This window comes from Sciurus carolinensis, chromosome 4 (assembly GCF_902686445.1).
Source record: "Sciurus carolinensis chromosome 4, mSciCar1.2, whole genome shotgun sequence".
NCBI classification, from domain to species: Eukaryota; Metazoa; Chordata; class Mammalia; order Rodentia; family Sciuridae; genus Sciurus; species Sciurus carolinensis.
The window spans coordinates 114377081-114396623 of NC_062216.1; the positions used below are offsets into that span (position 1 = coordinate 114377081).

A 19543-nucleotide genomic window follows, 5' to 3' on the forward strand; every position below is an offset into this window, starting at 1 on the left:
TACCATGGAGCTACATCCTCAACCCTTTTTATTTTGAGTCAGGGTCTAGCTCAGTAGCTGAGGGTGGCCTTGAATTTGTGATTCTCCTGCCTCTGCATCGGGAGGTGCTGAGATAAAAGGCGTGTGCCACAACACTAGGCTTTACAGGTTATTTTAAACAGTGCTTGGCTCCCATAATAAAGAGTATTAAATAAGGAGACAGCCTCAGAAAACTCATAGATCTGGGATAAGATCTTTAACACTGTAAGTGTGAGTACCAGTGAAGGCAAGGCTGGGGCAGCTGGTTCCTTTTCTGTTCATTATTGCTCCCTTCCCTTCCTTCTCCAATTTATCCCAATTGAGCTCTTTGCAGGAAAGGATGCGAATTTTCAGGTCAGCATAGCACTTTTGGGAGAGAGAATCAGAAGAATGAACAATACTATGGTCATGTCCAGGTTACTTTATAATTACCTGAGAATGCAGTCTGAAATCTCTAAAATTTTAGATATTAACACAGGAAGACTCCTAGAAGTGAACTAAAAATACACCATCTCAAATCTGTTGCATTTTGCTGCCAATAGGAGACCAACTTTCCCCTATGGCTAGCTGTCTTTAGCTATCCTAGTAGACATTCATTTCAAGGACTTCCAAGTTTCCAGGCAACGGCTAAATCTGAGATTTCTGCAAAGCAGGAATGTATAGTTTGATAGGGGGGATAAAAGATCAAGGCAGACTGGCATAAGCACTAGGGATAGAAAAGTGCCCCAGAATAGCCCATTTCAATTCTGCTTTCCATCATGCCCAGGGCATAGACAAAGGGCACAGAGCTAGACTGTTAAATGTCAGATTTTCCTGAGGGCATTTTGGTGATTAAATGCAGGGATTTAGATTCAGGTAGTTTTCAGCAACACAAGCTAGGGTGGTTCTTTAAAGCTTTCACTGCATATTAATTATTATATTAAAACCATGAACACTTAGAGTGAATTGACTTTCTGGAAAATAAAGGTTGTAGTATAGTCCAATGTTGTACACAGTTTTTGTTGTTGATGGTGCTGGGGTTTGAACCAAGGATGTCTTTAGATCATAAAGGGAAAGGTATAATTAATACCTCGATGTAGTCATCTGATAACCACAAATCCTTTTTTTTGATAGCAACCTAAAAAAGTATGATTTTGACCAGACTGGTAAACGTGGTCTTGATAAAAAACTTGTTTCAGAATAGACAGTGACAATTGGTGACTTTGGCTGGTTCACCTAATGGTTGAAAGCCGAATGTCCCGTGTAGGGAGGCCAAGACTAAGATGGGAGGCATTTGACTAACTCATGTCAGATTTGGCAAGAGTTTTCCAACATCGATGCCACCTTCACAGCCAAACCTAGCCCAAAGGGGCTTGAGACCTACCTTATTCTCAAAGTAGTGTCTCTCAAGAATCCCAAGGGAAGTGTCACTAGAAGAGGAAGCCGATCTTTCTGTAAGGCACATAAGGTGAACAACTGAGGTTTGAGGAGAGGGAAAGCACGATACCTTCCAGTCAGTGATGGAAATTGACTTGCCTTTCAAGCCTTCTGTTTACTTCCTCTCCTCCCACTGTAGGTTCTATGGTTTCTCAGAAGTTTGGAAGGTCTTGATGTCACAGTGAAGTCTTAGAGAAGTGATTCTCAATCTCGTTGTGCAAGAGAATCACTGAGTAGTTTTAAAGTGACAGATCCTTTGGTGCCACTCCAGAACTATTGGATCAGAATCTCACAAGCGGAGTCTGACTGAGCGTGGCTTTAAAAGGGTTCCACTGGGGATTCTGGTTTGCAGCAAGGGTTACTAGGCCTTGATCTGTGGTAATTAGTTACCTTTAGAAGGGCGTCTCCAGCTCACAGGAGGAACTGCTGCATAATCTTTCTAATAAAGTTTCCCTGAAGACTACCAATTGGCATGATTAGTCCATCTTTAAAACCTGGCCTTTTTCTTTATAAGGCATCTACTAGAATTCCCCAAAAGTAATTTAACAAGCTCACCACAAACTCAAAACTCAAAATTTTAATTTGTTTGCATTCCTAATGCAATGTGCTGGACCTTAAGCCAAACATTTACATTTGCCAAATCATTTAATCACTTTCACGATGTATGGAATTATCACCATGTTATAGATTAGGAAGCAACTCGGTGATGATAGCCTAAAGTTACAAAGCTAGTATGTGTTTGAACAGCATTAATATTGTTTGAGGTAATACATGTAAAGCACTAAAAATACCTGTCACATAGTAAATAATTAGGTTATATCATTTTGCATGTACTAATTTATTTAATAGACACAGTAGACCCATAAGATAAGAACTGTTATCAATTTCACCTCCATTTTACATGCAGGGAAACTGGATTACCTGGTAAATGGGAGACTGGGACAAGACCTTAAGCTACCTGACTCCAGAACCTGGGCTCAGCTCACTCTCCTCAACTACATTTAGTACCAATTCTGACTGATTCCAAAGTGTAGACGTCTCCTATATACCAAGTACGGGAGACTAAGTTTTTCCAGGCTACAGTGATCTTTCACTTTTGTATAATATAAAATGAGCAATTAAAGTCAGAACCTGATTTAGGTGTGAAGGATCTAATATAGACCAAGTGCTGTTGGAGCTCAGCAAGGGCTGGACTTGGGACTAGAGCTAGATTCGGCAAGATTGTCTTGGTATGGTGAGTCTTCAACCAAATTTTTGGGATAAAGATAAGAAATGCAAGTGAGAAAGAACCAATAGAACAATACTGACCCAGAGAAGGCTGGTGCTGTGCTGTTGTTGCTCAGTGGCCTAGATGTTGACATCTTACAGCCTGCCCTTATTCTTCCTCATCAAGATGAAAAGACCAACGGAAGTCCCACAAATGTCTTTACTAGAAACTGGGTTTCTTTGATAATAGCAGGTGACTCAAATCTTCAGGGCCAATATCACGTTATACCAGGCCTGTAGTTAAATATACTGGAAGTCAGATTCTCTTTGCCAAGAATTCATAGTCTTATAACTGTGTATGGCGGTGCACACCTATAATCTCAGTGACTAGGAGGTTGAGGCCAGAGGATTGTACTTCAGGGCCACACTCGGCAATTTAACGAGGCCCTAAGCAATTTAGTGAGACCCTGTCTCAAAATAAAAAAATTGAAAGGACTGGGAATGTGGTTCAGTGGTTAAGTGTTCCTGGGTTCAATCTCCAGTACCAACAAATCAAATAAAACCCCAAACGACAACAAAACAAACCAAGTCTCCCTTAGAGATGTTTGAAATTTCACATGTTAAGCATTGACATCTTTCTGTTTCTTTAAAGAAGACATTCTCTTGGGAGAAAACATGTTAAATTTCTTAAATAATAATGCTGATCACCCCTCTCTTTTCCTTCCCCCAGGAATGGACTGGGACAATGTGAGAGTTTTGGATATGGAAAATGGGAATAACTAAAAAGCAGAGAAAAGGGATCAGAAAGCAGATGGACACAAAAACAACTGTCTGATTTAAAAATTTTCGTAGGGACTTTGTGCTTTGAAAGAAACCCCTTGAGTTAGGGGATTGAGGCTTGGTTCAAATGACAAGAATATTTTAGTGCTAAAATTTATTCAGTCCTCTAAGGTTTAAGGGTTATTGTTAATTTCCTTTTGTTAATCTCAATGTGGTTCTTCATGAGGCTTTTTTCTCAATTTAGTCTTAATTCAACAAATAAACCAGCATATTTATTAAATGGTGGCTGTGTCCAAGAGGATACCCTGCCCTAGAACATTTGCACCCCAATCTCCTAGTGTACTTATAAATGCAGATTTCTAGGTCTTCTCACAGGACTGCCAATCAGAACCTGAGAGGACAGGGATTGAGCTTGGTTTCTTAAGCACCTGAAAGTATCATTGTATTGCAGGGGTTCTCAAACTTGAGAGTGCATTGGAATCACCTGCAGTGTTGTTAAATTAGTGCTGGACCCACCCCAGAGTTTTGAATTCAGTAGATCTAGGATGAATCCAGAAAATTTGCATGTCTAACGGGTTTCTAGCAGATGCTGATGCTGCTGGATCACTCTTTAGGAATTGCTGTACTAGAGCTTTGTGAAGGAGATAAATAATATTAGGTATAATTTCTGTCATTAAGGAGCATATGATGTAGTTGGGAGAGAGAAGACAAAATTAACAAGAAATATATATACATATATATATATGGCAATATACAATGTAATACAATATAATATTTTACATTGAATGGTGTAGTTAGGGGGAGATGGGATTTGACCTGGGTCCTATTATGTGATGGTGCCTATGGTTCAGTAAAGAATAAGAGAGGCATTCTTTTTTTTTTTTTTTTTTTTTGATATGGTGGTTGAACCCAGGAGTGCTTAACCATTGAACCACCTCCCCAGCCTTTTTTATTTTTTATTTTGAGTCAGGGTCTCGCAAAAATCCTGAGGCTGGTCTCGAACTTGTGATCCTCCTGCCTTAGCCTCTCGCCTTGCTGGGATTACAGGTGTGTGGCATCACGCCTGGCCCAGAGTCATTCTTGATGGCATATAAAAGAGGGAAAATACAGACGTGTATGGGTTGGGGTGGTAGGTACTTGTTTGGTGTAAAGCTTTTTCTAGGACCCTTATGGAGGAGTAAAGCCAAAAAGATTGGTGCCACCTTGTGAAGAATCTTTAAAATCTGTCCCTTTCCCCAGTCTCACCCACTTCACTGCCTCACCAAAAGAGGAAGTCTCTCTGCTGAGTGTGCAAGAGGAAGAACAAGAAGGCTCCCAGGGCCCGTGAGCCATTGTAACTGCTTTCACCCATTGGCCAATTGCAGAGGCACAGGAAGACCAGTCCACCAACCAGGCTGGGCCCTTCCGCCTCGAGGGTGTCACCACACAAGCTGAGAGTGTTTGGGGAGATCGGGCATTGCTGTTCGGATGCTCTTCTCTCTCAGTGGCCATCATGTCTTTGACCTCTGCCTACCAGCATAAATTAGCGGAGAAGCTCACCATCCTGAACGATCGAGGTCAGGGGGTTCTCATCCGCATGTACAACATCAAGAAGGTAGGCAAGAGGGACGGAACTGGTACTAGTCACTCGTAGTAGTAGGGCAGAGAACCCTGAGACCAGAAGGTCTGGCAGTTAGAGCCCCTCGGCTTCTTACTGCTTTCACGGGCATTCATCTACCCAGATTCTGTAGGCCCGATAGGTCAGGGAGGCAGAAGGGAGCCACTTTTCAGGGCTTTCTATTTCTAGGTATAATTCTCACCCCAGGGAAAGCATCTGCTTTCCTCTAGGGCTGAGGGTAGGGGTGGGGGTGGGGGTGAGAGGGAGAATAATTCTGTTCTGGGTGATTTGGATAAGGGTCTGGGGTTTAGAATTCTGGGTCTCATTATTTATTGTTGACCGCCCCCCCGCCCCCCCCCCCCCCCACACACACACTCTGAAGCGATCTTAAGGTGGGTCTCTGGCAAAAACTGTTTTGTGGAAGCACTTCCCTAAAAGGAAAAAAGAATTAAGTAGATAAAAAGGGATAGGTGACTTCTGAGGTGCTTTGGGGCAATGCATGCTCTGTGTGCGTGCTTAGGATAGAAAGTGTGAAACTGGGAGACCTGTTGGTGAGAGGTGGGTCAGAAGAAAAGAGATAAAAGAAGCGTCATTGAGCTGAACACTGTGGCCCATTCCTGTAATCCCAGTGACTCTGGAGGCTGAGGTAGGAGGATTGCAAGTTAGAGGCTAGCCTGGGCAATTTAACAAGACTGTCTCAAAGTGGAAATATAAAGGACTGGGGATGTAGATCAGTGGTAAGGGACTACTGGGTTCAGTCCCCAGTGCCAAAACAAACAACAATTGAATAAAAAACAAAACAAAACAAAAAAACAAAAACAAAAACAGGGTGGGGGGATGTGGAAGAGAAAATTGTGGGAGGGAGGGTACTTTTGTACATTTTGTAATACCAGAAACGTGGTTTTTCAGTCTGTAGGCCTCCTATAAATGCCCTTTGGATTAAGATTCTTGTATAATGGACATAACTGTGACACTGAGTCTCTCACAAAGTATGACTCCTGAGCAGCCGCTTTCTCATGCCTTCCGGCTTCAGAAGCAGGGCGGAGAACCTGCTTCCTCTTTGTGCTGGAACCGAGTAGATGTTAGGCTTTACCCAGCAAGACAAGATCCCAGGTTGTTTATTCAGATCTGAGATAGTTGGCTTAATGTCTTGGAACTTGCTCCCAACTTACCTGCTTTTATAATTAATTCCTGGATTGCTGTTTCCTAAAAGAGATTATGAGGATGGAAGATGCAGGAGGAGGTGTGTTTCCGAGGGGCAGGAGAAAGGGTTAACCTTATTGCATGGTTTATCTGTGCAGACTTGTTCAGATCCCAAATCCAAGCCACCTTTCTTACTGGACAAGTCCATGGAGTCATCTCTCAAGTACATCAACAAGAAATTTCCCAACATAGATGTCCGAAACAGCACGGTGAGCACTTGGTCCTGCTTTCCTCCTTTCTCTGATTCTGGAGAAACTCCAGGCTTTGCTCAGATTCTGTGTTTTGACTGCTTCTTTACAAACTTGGTGTTTTCCTTGGCTCAACTGCAGGGCTTTGGGTTGTTGTAGAGTTTTAGGTTGTGAGGACTTTGAGATAAGATGGGAGTCCCCCAGGGTAAGCTGGAGCAAAGCATCACCCCTTTCTCCATGAGAAGATTCATGAGCACACTTTGCACTCAGAGAGCAAGGCAGTTCTACCGACCCACAGGGTGCTGTGTTCTATTGTTGTTCCTGTTTCCCACTCAACATTTCCTTGCTACTTAGAGCTATGCACCTAGTAGAATAGCCCCCACTTTTCCTTCATTGAATGTTAGCCCTAGATGTTTCACCCATCTTACCTGTGGTATCTTCTTATTTTGCTTCTTTTGTCTTTGACATAAATAGTAAACCTCTTCAGCTGAAAGGGACCTTGAAATGTCCTCTCATTGAACCCTCTGTATCACATCAGGTTCAAATGCAACCATCCTACCTAGATAGTATCTTTCCAAATACCTGGAGAACTTTGGAGAGTTTCCAATTTCTCTGTCCAGGTATTTTCATCCCACTGTTTGGGTATTACTCCTCGATTTACTTTGATCAATTGTCTTCTTATTTTGCATTTTTCTTTGTTTTGTATTTCTCCCAGCAACATTTAGGACCAGTACATCGAGAAAAAGCTGAGATAATTAGATTCCTCATCAATTACTACCAGTCATTTGTGGATGTCATGGAATTTCGGGTGAGCTTTCTCTAGCCCAACTGCCTAACATAGGCACAGTCTTTCAGACTTCCTATACCTTCCTTAGTAGATGTTCATTTATGCTGCTTACTACAAGTTCTTGAGAAAAAAAGAGAGATATACTGACATGGAAAGGTATCTAAGTTGCATTGTTAAATGAAAGCAAATTGCAAAATAGTATATGACATCAGTATTTTAAAAGATACATAAATTTATACACACATAGGGTTAGTATTTACCTAGGAAAGATTTGGAATATCAGACATTAAATTGTTTAGAGTAACTATCTTTGGAGGTAGATTACGATTGGCTTCAATTTATTAAACCATACTTTAAAATTTTTTTATTATAATACACATGACATAAAATTTATCTTAACTGTTTTTAAGTATACAGTTCAGTGGTATTAAATACTGTCATAATGTTGTACAATCATTCTTTTCATGTGTAAAACTGAAACTCTACACTCTTTAAATAATAACTGCTCACTTCCTCTGTCCCTTCGCCCTGGGGGACTACCATACTACCATCATTTTGTTTCTATGATTTTCACTACTCTAAGTATTTTATGTAAGCAGTATTTTTGTCTTTTTGAGACTGGTTTGTTTCACTTGGCAGAATGTCCTAAAGTTTCATCCATGTCGTAGCCTATGGAAGAACTTCCTTCCTTTTTCAGGCTTAGTAATATTTATTTGCATAGGTCTGCTGCATTTTGCCATCCATCCACGAATGGACGCTTGGGCAGCCTCCATGTCTTTAGTTGTGAATAATGTTGCTATGAATGTGGATGTTCAGCTGTCTGTTTGAGATCTTGCTTTTAATTCTCTTGGGTGTATACCCAGAAGTGGAATTTGCCAGATTATATGGTAATTCTATTTTTAACTTTTTGAAGAACTGCTATCCTGTTTTCTACCATGGACATACCATTTTATATTCCACCAACAGTGCACAAGGGTTATAATTTCTCAACATTCTTGCCAACAATTGTTATTTTCTGTTTTTTGGGTGTGAGATTTTGCTTCTTTTTTTCTTTTTTTTTTTTTTTGGTGGTGGTGGTGTTAGACCTTGAACCCAGGCCCTCAGGCATGCTAGGGAAGAACGCTACCCACTTAGCTACTTACCCAGCCTCACTGTAATTCTGATTTGAATTTTGTTAATAATTAGTGACGTTGAGCATTTTCTCATGTTCTTATTGGCCCTTGTATGTCTTCTTTGGAAAAATGTCTGTTTCCTTTGGCTATTTGTGAATTATATTTATTTGTTTTGCTTTTTGAGTTTTAAGGTATATATGTATTTTTGCATTCATTGAATTTTAAAATACTAAATTATTTTCCATCAATATTTTATTATGAACCTACTAAAAAATTTCAAGAGTATATGGGTATCTTTAATGTGAGAATCTAAATTCTGAAATGTTTGAAAATCTGAAAAATTTTGAGCGCTGACATGTCTGCCACAAGTGGGAAATGCCAAATCTGTCTTCATGTGACTGGGAGCAGTCAAAACTCAAGTATATTTAAAAAAAATATTGTATCAAGTTACCTTCAGGCTATGTGAATAATTTGTATATGAAGCGTAAGTGAATATTGTGCTTAGTTTTGGGTCTTATCCACAAGATATCTTATATGCATATGCAAATATTCTCAAATTAAGAAAAGGTGAAATATGAGACACTTTTGATTCCAATCTTTTTGGATAAGATAGTCAACCTGTGCAAAGAATATTGTGTTTTTCTTCTCCAGGATCTCCTTCATTACTAGTATCTTACTGCATTTGCTTATTTTTTTCTGAACCATTTGAGTTAACAGACATGAAATTTCCTTCCCCAAATATTTTAGCTACCTCTGCTAAGGACTAAGGACAAGAATATTTTCTTACATAATTCTAATACAACTTTTATACTCAGGAAATGTAACATTGCCTGTAACACTATTGGCTGATACATGGCCCATGTCCACATCTCTCCAGTTGTTTCAAGGATCTTTCATTGGATTTAGTTATGTCTCTTTAGTCTTTAATCTGAATATTTCCCAGTCTTTGTTTATCTTTCATGACACTTTTTTTTTGATACTTGGGATTGAACCCAGGGTTGCTTAACCACTGAGTCACATTCCCAGTCCTTTTAAAAAAATGTTTCATTTTGAGACAGAGTCTCACTAAGTCCTTAGGGCCTCGCTAAGTTACTGAGGTTGGTCTCAAACTTGCCATCCTCCTTTCTTAGCCTCCCAAGTTGCTGGGATTACAGGCATGAACCACTGCACCTGGCTACTCTGACCTTTTATTTTTATTTGTTCTTTTTAACTGTACATGACAGTGGAGTGTATTTTGACATATATACATGGAGTGTAACTTCCTATTTTTGTGGTTGTACATGATGTGGAGTTACACATAGGAAAGTTATGTCTGATCATTCTGTCTTTCCTATTCCCATCCACTATCCCTTCCCTTCATTCCCCTTTGTCTTATCCAATGAACTTCTATCCCCCCCACTGTATGTTAGCATCATTTCAGAGAGAACATTCAACCTTTGTTTTTTGGGTTTGGTTTACTTCGCTTAACATGATAGCCTCAGGTTCCGTCCATTTACTGGCAAAGGCCATAATTTCATTCTTCTGAGTAATAGTCCATTGTGTATATATACCACATTTTCTTTTTCTATTCATCCGTTGAAGGGCACGTAGGTTGGTTCCATAGCTTACCTATTGTGAATTGAGCTGCTATAGACATTGATGTGGCTGCATCATTATAGTATGCTAATTTTAAGTCCTTTGGATATATAGTGAGGTGTGGGATAACTGGTTAAATGGTGATTCCATTCCAAGTTTCTGAGCAATCTCCATATTGCACCAATTTGCAGTCCTACCAGCAATGTATGAATGAGCCTTTTTCTCCACATCTCCACCAACATTTTTTGTTACTTGTATTCTTGATAATCGCCATTCTGACGAGAATGAGATGAAATCTCAGTGTAATTTTAATTTGCATTTCTCTAATTTGCTAGAGATGTTGAATATAGTTTTATATATTTGTTGACCATTTGTATTTTTCCTTCTGTGAAGTGTCTATTCAGTTCCTTTGCACTCTGACCTTTTTGAAAAGCCCAGCTAGTTATTTTTCAGAATATTCTTCAGTTTGGATTTGTCTTATTGTTAAAAGTTTCTGGTAGCAATACTACATAGGTGATATTTATTTGAATTTTAAACAATAAGCACATACTTTTTTTGTAAACATGAATAACCATTAGGACTATTAAACACAATGCTTTTTTTTTTTTTTTTTTTTTTTTTTTTGCGGTGCTGGGGATCGAACCCAGGGCCTTATGCTTGCAAGGCAAGCACTTTACTGACTGAGCTATCTCCCCAGCCCAACACAATGCTTTTAAAAAGACAAATTAATAATGTGTTTCAAAAGTGTTAAAAATTAATGAGGTAATTCTACTTCTAGAAATTTGTCTTAAGGAAATAGATGTAAGTGCAAAGACAGATATACAATAATGTAGTCTTTGGCATTATTTATGATAATGACAACTTGATAATTGATATATCTTATAAAAACAGATTTGGTGAAAAGTTTAGGGTATATACCTGTAAATTATTATTATGCTGTTGTTAAAGATGATAACATGTTTATATTAATTGATATGCAGAAATGTTCTTCACGTGTTTAATGGAAGAGTAAATTACAATCTAACTTAAGATGTAAGATGTCACTAAAAGGTATATTTACATAGATAAATATGCATATGCAGAGGATCAGAATTTCTGATAGGCAGGATTATGGGTGGTTTAACATAAATTAAAATTAAACTTGTCTGTACTTTCTAATTTTTCTACAATGAACACACTATTATTTATATGTTCAAGAAATGTGCATATTTTAGTCCTCTGAGCGATCTAAGTAATATTTCTTCAGATGATGCAAGAGTGTGGGCCCTGCCTTGGGAGCCCTGTGCCTCCTTCAGGCCGTGAATCCATTCCGTAGCTTCCATAACGAAGAGATTGGTGGGAACGTGCAGGACTGTGAGTCTGAGGGAGCGTCAGGTTGCAGAGTGTTAATCTTGGAACCGGGAGTAGCGGTTAGTAATAGGGTAGGTGCCGGTGGAGACACTGGAAAGAATGCTTGAAGCTTACAAAAAGTCTCTTGCTAGAAAAAAATTGGAATCCAAAGGATATTTTAGGGCATCTGCCAGTTGCTGTGGTGGTAATGTTCTGAGCCCGAAGCGTTTGGTATTGCTTGTTTAAGGCAGGAAGCGAAATAGGGACATTGAATTATGGTGCATTGTAACGTAGGTAAGCATTAAATCAGATGGGGTTTCTGATGTCAGCTTTACCACATACAACCTGAATGACTTCAAACAATACTGCCACTGTCCCCAGTGGTATTGGGGATTGATCCCTGGACCTCACACATGCAAGGCAAGCACTGTACCTCTGAGCTCCATCCCAGCCCTCTCAGAACTTTATTTTTTTATTATTCATTTATTTTTTATATTTTTGATTCATTGTACACAAATGGGGTACAACTTTCGTTTCTCTGCTTGTACGCGAAATAGAGTCACACCACTTGTGTAATTATACATGTACATAGGGTGATGATGTTTGTCTCATTCTATTATCTTTCCTTCCCCCCACCCCCACCCCACCCCTCATTTCCCTCTACACAATCCATCCGTCCTCCATTCTTGCCTTACCCCCTCCCCCAACCCTGTTAGAATTTTATTTTGAGTTAGGGTCTTGCTAAGTTGCCTAGGCTGGCCTCCTTGCCCCAGCCTCCTGAGTAGCTGGGATTATATACTTGTACCACCACATCTGGCTAAACAAAAAACTTGTTGAATCTCAGTTTTCTTTTTTGTAAGAGGGAGAAGTAATATTTACTACATGTGGCATTTGGGAGAATTAAATGAGATAATGCATGAAAAAAGTCTAGCTCAGTGTTTAGAATTAAGTAATAAGTCAACAAATATAAAATCTTTTCTCCTCTAATTCTTGTATTTAGAGTGTAGGACCTTTGTAGTGACTGAAAGGGAACTTCAGCTATATCCTGTAGGCCCTGGGTTGCAGACTAGAATGTAGAGAAATGTTCCTAGCAAATGCAGCAGCATAGACCTGGACAGAGGCAAAGGTCGTATAGTGTACAGGGAAGGTCACAGGATATAGGTGCTGAACTTCACTAGCTCTCTGATCTTGGGAAAGTTGCTTAACTACTCAGTCTCGGTTTTCCCATTTGGTAATTTAGACACAGCCTTTTAGGAAGGTAAGTTGAAAACATTTTTTTCCTATACATATTAATAAACTTTGGCAACTGTATATGCCTGTGCATCACCACTACAAAATTAAAAAACATTATTACCTGCAAAGTTTCCCTGAGTGTTTTCTTCCCCCTCGTCAATCCCTACGTTTTATTACCAGCCCCAGGAAACCACTGATCTGTTTTCTTTCTTTTTTGTTTTTCTTTTTTTTATGATTCAATGTCCCTTTAATACAATCTGCTTTCTAGAATAGATTTTTCTTTTTTCGAAATTCAAATAAATGGAATCTAATTAGCATGTTTTGTGTGTGTGTGTGTGTGTGTGTGTGTGTGTGTATCTGGCTTCTTTCATGCAGCATAATATTTTTAAGATTTATGTTCTGTGTATCAGTAATTCATAACTTACTTTTGCTGAGAACTATACCCTTATATGGATACAATTAGTTTATCTGTTTACCTGTTGATGGACATTGGATTGTTCTAATTTTTGGCCAATATGCTATAAACATTTAATTATAAATCTTTGTGGAGACATATTTTTCATTTCACTTGAGTAAATAATTTAGAAGTTGAATTTGCTGAATGATATAGTAAGAGTATGTTTAATATTTTGAGTTTTTCAATTTCTTTCTCTTTTAATTGACATAATAATTGTACATATCTGGGGTGTACAGTGTGATAATTTGCTTCATGTACTGTGTCTGGTGATCAAATCAGTATAATTAGCATTTCCATCTCCTTGAACATCCCTTCTTTGTGTTTGGAAACTTCAAATTCCTCTCTTCTAGTTCTTAATAAGAGTATTAGTTCTTAATAAGAGTTTAATTTTCTAAGAAACTGCCAAACTATTTTTCAAAGTTGCTCCATTTTACCCCATAGAGGAGTGGGACCCAGGGATGATAAGGTCAGGGACAGTGTGTACAATAGAGATGTGAGGTGTGCCTGTGGACACATGGACGTTTGGCAGGGTAGCCTGAAAGGGGCTACTGATGGCTTACAGAAACTTCTCTGTCTTTTTAACAATGCCTCCCTTCCAAGACCTGGCAGCCCCCAAGGGAGTGTTCTCTCCCCCTCACTTAATACCCTCTCTGGTATTACCTGTCATCTTCTCTATTGTTTTATTCATTCTCATCTTCATTTCCACCCCCAGGATCATGTATACGAACTTCTCAACACCATCGATGCCTGCCAGTGCCATTTTGATATCGTAAGATCCTTTGTAATTTTCTTTTACTAGGGAATAGAATTAAAGAAAAGATGGGTTTAGGATGGGACTGCAAGAACGGACCATATGGTCCCTCTCAGGACCATAATTCTTTTGTAAAAACTGCCAAAGATAAGATGTACTTACAAGTTAAGTAGATCAGCAAGGTGATTTAATCAATTCAAAAACTACACAATTTTTTTTTTTTTTTTTTTTTTTTTACTTCACTTCCTTCAACTCTCAAATACTAACTTGTTTCCTGGTCTCCTTGTGTCTGGAGCTCATGTTTAGCTCCTGACTTTTGTTTCAATTTTCTTCTTCTGAAATTTTGATCCTATCAGTTCCTACTTCAAAATAGACCCACCCAGAGTCTATTTAACACTCTGTGGAATGGCTGGAGAAACAGGGAGATCCAGAACCATTGGTCATGCTGTGTCCTTGGGTTTCACTGTTTCTTCCTTGTAGAGTCTCAACTTTGACTTCACTCGAAGCTACCTGGACTTGATTGTCACTTACACCTCAGTTATTTTACTTCTGTCACGGATTGAAGATCGACGGATACTCATTGGCACGTACAACTGTGCCCACGAGATGCTGCATGGGCATGGGTGAGTTAAGGCGAGGTGAGGTCTCAGGAGCGGTGCTCTGAGGTGGGGGTGGATACAAAGGAAAGGGATGCTATGACTTCTCAGGCGAGAACCTAAGATCTACATACGTCCCAGGGAAAGGAAGGTACACTTTTACAAATAGTTAACTCTAGAACATCTATTAGTGGATCATCCATTCTGCATTACCTCTGATCTTTTTTTTTTTTTATCCTGGACTGGCTTCTACTCTGCTTTTCAGGTTATTGCAAAAATCACAAAGACAATTCTCTGTAGTATTGTTAGGACTAATACTAGTAAGGTTTAGCCACCAGGGGTAAGTAATGTATGTTAATACATTTGAAGCCAAATATAAATGAATTTTGAATGATCTGCAATTCTTCCCCAACTTGAGTGGTGTACATATAATCATTTAAGGACTGAAGAAATGAATGCTGGAGGAATTCGAGGGGGATCTGGCACTTCATTCTATGTGTGATGTGCATGCCCAGGTGTCTGCCTGGCTACCTGGGCACACTCCCATCAGCTTTACATATTTATATATCCTTTTGGGTTGTGTACAGGCATGCTACTTGATTTCTGACTAGTTTACACAAATTTAGAGAATACCTATTGTGTTGCCACCCCTATTTTGGGTGCTAAAAAGGACCCAAATTTTAAGGACCTGCCCCAAATTGTATGGTTCTGTCTAACCAGTGCCTGAGTCTGGAGTGGTGTATCTGTAGGTGTGATTCACAGACTAGTCTGTCTTTGGAGGTGCCAGGGATGTCGGCCTATGCACATGTTTTTATCCTATATGTAAACATTTATGTTTCTATCATGGTTAAGGCCTAGAACTCCTCTGTCTTCTGCCTTCTTCCAGTGACCCCAGTTTTGCTCGCCTGGGCCAGATGGTCTTGGAGTATGACCACCCCCTGAAGAAGCTGACAGAAGAATTTGGGCCTCACACAAAGGCAAGTTCCCTAAGAGAGCAGGGACTGCCAGAGGCAGCAGTATTTGTACCCAGCTTTGACAATCAGCGTGACTTGCCTCTTCCTGCAGGCTGTGAGTGGAGCCCTCCTCTCTTTGCACTTCCTGTTTGTCCGGCGGAACCAGGGGGCTGAGCAGTGGCGCAGTGCCCAACTTCTCAGTCTCATCAGCAGCCCCCCCGCCATGATTAACCCTGCTAATTCAGACACGGTGAGTTCCCTTTTCCTTCTGTTAGGGGAGGCATCCTCTGCCAAGGCTATGACTTTAGAAGGTGCTTCTTTGAGGAAACATCAGCCCTAGGAACAGTTAGCCTTCTTCTAGGATATGGCTCTAGGTCCATCACTTTTTGTAGCTCAAAAACATGATTGGGTTGGAGCTTCTGTTTGGACCAGATTAGTGTGCACCTTCTCATAAAAGGAATTAAGTAACTGTAGGACGAATGAATGGATGGAAGTGGTTATTGGGAACCAGGAGGAACTTGAGTTTGGGAGTCAATCAATGAATAAATGTTTTGTTTAACTAGTGGACCCAAAGTCCTTCCTTCAAAGAACTTATCATTGCTGGGTGTGGTGGCACATACCTGTAATCCCAGTGACTTGGGAGGTTGAGGCAGGAGGATTGAAGTTCAAAGCCAGACTCAGCGATTTAGTGAGGCCTTAAGTAGCTTAGTGAGACCCTGTCTCAAAAAATAAAACACAGGGGCCTGGGGTTGTGACTCAGTGGAGAGTGCTTGCCTGGCATGTATGAGGCCCTGGGTTTGATTCTCAGCATTGCATATAAATAAATGAAAACAAACAAACAAACAAACAAACAAAAAAAAACAAATAAAGGTCCATCAACATCTAAAAATTTTTTTAAAAACATAAGTAAAACATAAAAAGAACTGAGGATGTGGCTCAGTGGTAAAGCGCCCCTGGATTCAATTCCTAGTACCAGAAGAAAAGAATAGAGAAGAACATATTGTTTAGGAACGCTATGCCATGTTGTCATAAAAATATAGCTGGGGCTACGAGATTAGTGATAAGGGCCAACTGAGTGATTTGTGTGGTAAAATAATCTAAAGGAGAAAGAAATCATGAGGAGGTTTTGGATTCCCTTCTGTTATTAAAAGCCTCTGAACTGTTGAAGAGCTGTATGTTAAACCTTTTGTTTGTCCTGACCTCTGGCTCCAGCCCCTTTTCCTTTTCTCGACTATGTCCTTTTCCCCTCAGTTCACTTCCAGGCCTCCCCTTCATTTTTGGCAGATTTCCCAGCTACTGGCTTATCAAATAGCCCTTGTCCAGTGTGGTAAAATAAAAGTTGGTGCTGGGGATTGAACCCAGGCCTTGGGCATGCTAGGCAGGCACTCTACCCCTAGGATACACCCCAGACCCCTAAAGTTGGCTTCGATATTCAGATTCTAGATAGGCTTTACTCCTTCAGGGGAAGACTGAGTTAGATGACTGCTTGATGGTCTCTGTCTCTCTGCTCTCAGATGGCCTGTGAGTATCTGTCCGTGGAAGTGATGGAGCGCTGGATTATCAGTAAGTTTTGGGGTCAGGTGGGGACACACGCAGCAGCATCTGACATGGAGAGCAAGTTCTAAAAGGCTTCCTCCCACTCTCTACGCCCTGCAGTTGGGTTTCTTCTTTGTCACGGGTGCCTCAACTCCAACAGCCAGTGCCAGAAGCTGTGGAAGCTGTGTCTGCAGGGCTCCCTGTACATCACGCTCATCCGGGACGACGTGCTGCAGGTGCACAAGGTCACAGAGGACCTGTTTAGCAGTTTGAAAGGGTAAGAGGTGTGAGAGCTGAACTGATTTTGGGGGTTTTTTAGCCCCTTCCAACATCTTTTTTTTTGGTCTCAATGTGTGTTCCCAGAGTATGGATGGTAAGGGGTAATTCTAACTATTGGAGAAGTATTTATTGAATACCTGCTGTTTACTAGGTGCTTCACTGGGTTTTAGTAATGCAATGATTACTAATAAGATAACAGAGGTGAAGAGTGAGGACTCAAACTAGATTGAATTCAGGCTTTACTACTTATTAGCTGTGTCACCTTGGGCAAGTTGATTAACGTCCCTGTGACATTGGCTCAATTTCCTCATCTACAAAATGTGGATGATGGTAACACCTTATGACTAACCTCATAGGGTTATAAAGAATAAAAGAGTTGCTATTTGTGAAGCATGTAGAAAGTGCCTTGTATATTTTAAGTACTATATGATTGTTAAAATCAACCAACCAACCAACCTCTCAACCAGAGTCTCTGTTCTCAAGGAGTTTACAAATTGATGGGAAAAGGTAAACTGGGGGCTGGGGATGTAGCTCAGTTGGTAGAATGTTTGCCTTGCAAGCACAAGGCCATTGATTCAATCCCCAGCACCACACACACACACACACACACACACACACACAAGGCAAACTGTTTTGATAGAGTAAGGAGTTGTGGTATGTAAACACAAAGTGCTGTAGAAGCAGTAGAAGCAGTTAGAAGGTATTTAAACTGGCCTTTCAGGATCAGGACACAGGTAGACCTAAGAGTTAGTCAGTGTGGATGTGTGTGGGGGATTCTTTATGTTTTATTATTTTAGTTGTAGATGGACACAATGACTTTATTTTACTCATTTATTTATATGTGGTGCTGAGGATCAAACCCAGTGACTCACACATGCTAGGCAAGCATTCTACCCCTGAGCCACAACCCCAGCCCCCAGAGGAAGGGATTCTATGCAGAAAAATGATCAAACCCACAGGTTCAGGGAATGAACAGCTGGGTGACAAAGGTGGGGATGTCAGAGAGATGGGTTTGGGGAGGTGAGTCAGGGCCTTGTATGTTCTGCCCTGGAGTCTGAATCTGTTCTAAAGAGGATCTGGAGCCATTGAGTGAATTCGAACAGGGCAATATCATGATCATATTTGCACTTTAGAAAAAGTTACTCTGCTGTAGGGAATAAAAGAGATTAGATGGACAAAGGTAGAGGCAGGGATTAATTAATTAAATTAGGAGGAAATGAGGGTGATGTCAAGGCTTCTGACACATATAGCTAGCATTCCTTATGACAGAGGACATATGAGATAAAGCAAGTTTGTGGGGAAAAGTTTGTGATTTTTTTTTCTTTTTCTTTCCCTTTTTGCTTTTTTTTTGTGGTGCTTGGGATTGAACCCAAGGCTTTGTGCTTTTGTGCATACTAGACAACACACTAACCTTGGGCTATATCCTCAGCCTTTGTGAATTCAGGTTTTTTTTTTTTTTTTTGGCTATTAGAGATTAAATGCTCTACCACTGAGCACCCCCAGCCCTTTTTATTTTGAGAAAGGGTCTTGTTAAGTGTTAAGGCTGGCCTCAAATTGGCAGTCCTTCCTCAGCTTCCTGAGTAGCTTGTGTGCCACCATGCCTGACATGACTTCAGTTTTGAACAGGTTGAATCTGAAGTTTGTGTGGGAGAGTGAGGACAGATGTGTTGAGCCTTCTGCTGGAAGTGAGGAGTGAGGTTTGGACTCAGATGTAGACTGGTTAGATGATAATCAAAGCCATGAGAGTTGGTGAGACTGCTCAAGGAGAACTAGAGTGAGAAGAGTAGGGGGGACCATGTACCTCTGGGTGCATTGAATTTCAGAGGCAGAAAAATCACAGGGACATTGAGAAGAAGAGGGAAAACAGAAGCCAAGGGAAGAAGGGAGAACTGGTTATGTATGTTGGATGGTGTTAAGAGATCAAATAAAGTAAGGATTGAAAATGTGCTGCTGGGCGTGGTGGCGCATGCCTGTAATCCCAGCAGCTTGGGAGGTTGGGGAAGGATTGCAAGTTCAAAGCCAGCCTCAGCAACTTAGTGAGGCCCTAAGCCACCTGTCTCAAATCAAAAAATAAAAAAAGGGCTGGGAATGTGGCTCATGGGTGAGTACCCCTAGGTGTAATCCTTGGTACAAAAAAAAAAAAAAAAAAAAGTCCCTTGGGTTTGGTTATAAGGATCACCTTATGCCCTTCTTGTGAACAACCTAAGTTGAGTGATGAGTTTGAAAGCTGAGTTGCACTGGTTAGGAGCAGTTGGAGATAAGGAATTTAATAACAACTTTGTTGAGTCATTTGTGAAGGAAAGAATAGAGCTATAATGAGGAGGTGGTATGTGATTAAGAGAGGGGTCAAATTACCTATATTATTACCTCTGGTGGCAAATGTGACATTCAGAAATGTGAAAAATACAGAGTGGAAACTGGCTACAATGTTGCCTCCCAGTGTAGTTTGATGTACATCCTCTAGATGCTTGTGTGTGTGTGTGTATGTGTGCATGTATATGCACACATGTATATAAGCATAAAAGAT

The 19543-nt window shown here is 40.3% G+C and overlaps 1 protein-coding gene across 1 annotated transcript in view; it reads left to right on the forward strand.

Moving 5' to 3' along the window:
• Nucleotides 1–4864: 4864 nt before the first annotated feature.
• Nckap1l (NCK associated protein 1 like) overlaps nt 4865–19543 on the forward strand; it is a 47375-nt gene continuing 32696 nt past the window's right edge. The window contains exons 1-9 of the mRNA XM_047551590.1: nt 4865–5014; nt 6319–6429; nt 7124–7216; nt 13614–13670; nt 14133–14275; nt 15135–15225; nt 15314–15451; nt 16716–16764; nt 16858–17014. Coding sequence (XP_047407546.1) covers nt 4913–5014; nt 6319–6429; nt 7124–7216; nt 13614–13670; nt 14133–14275; nt 15135–15225; nt 15314–15451; nt 16716–16764; nt 16858–17014 — 941 coding nt within the window. The 5' untranslated portion in view covers nt 4865–4912. The remainder of the gene's footprint in view (nt 5015–6318; nt 6430–7123; nt 7217–13613; nt 13671–14132; nt 14276–15134; nt 15226–15313; nt 15452–16715; nt 16765–16857; nt 17015–19543) is intronic.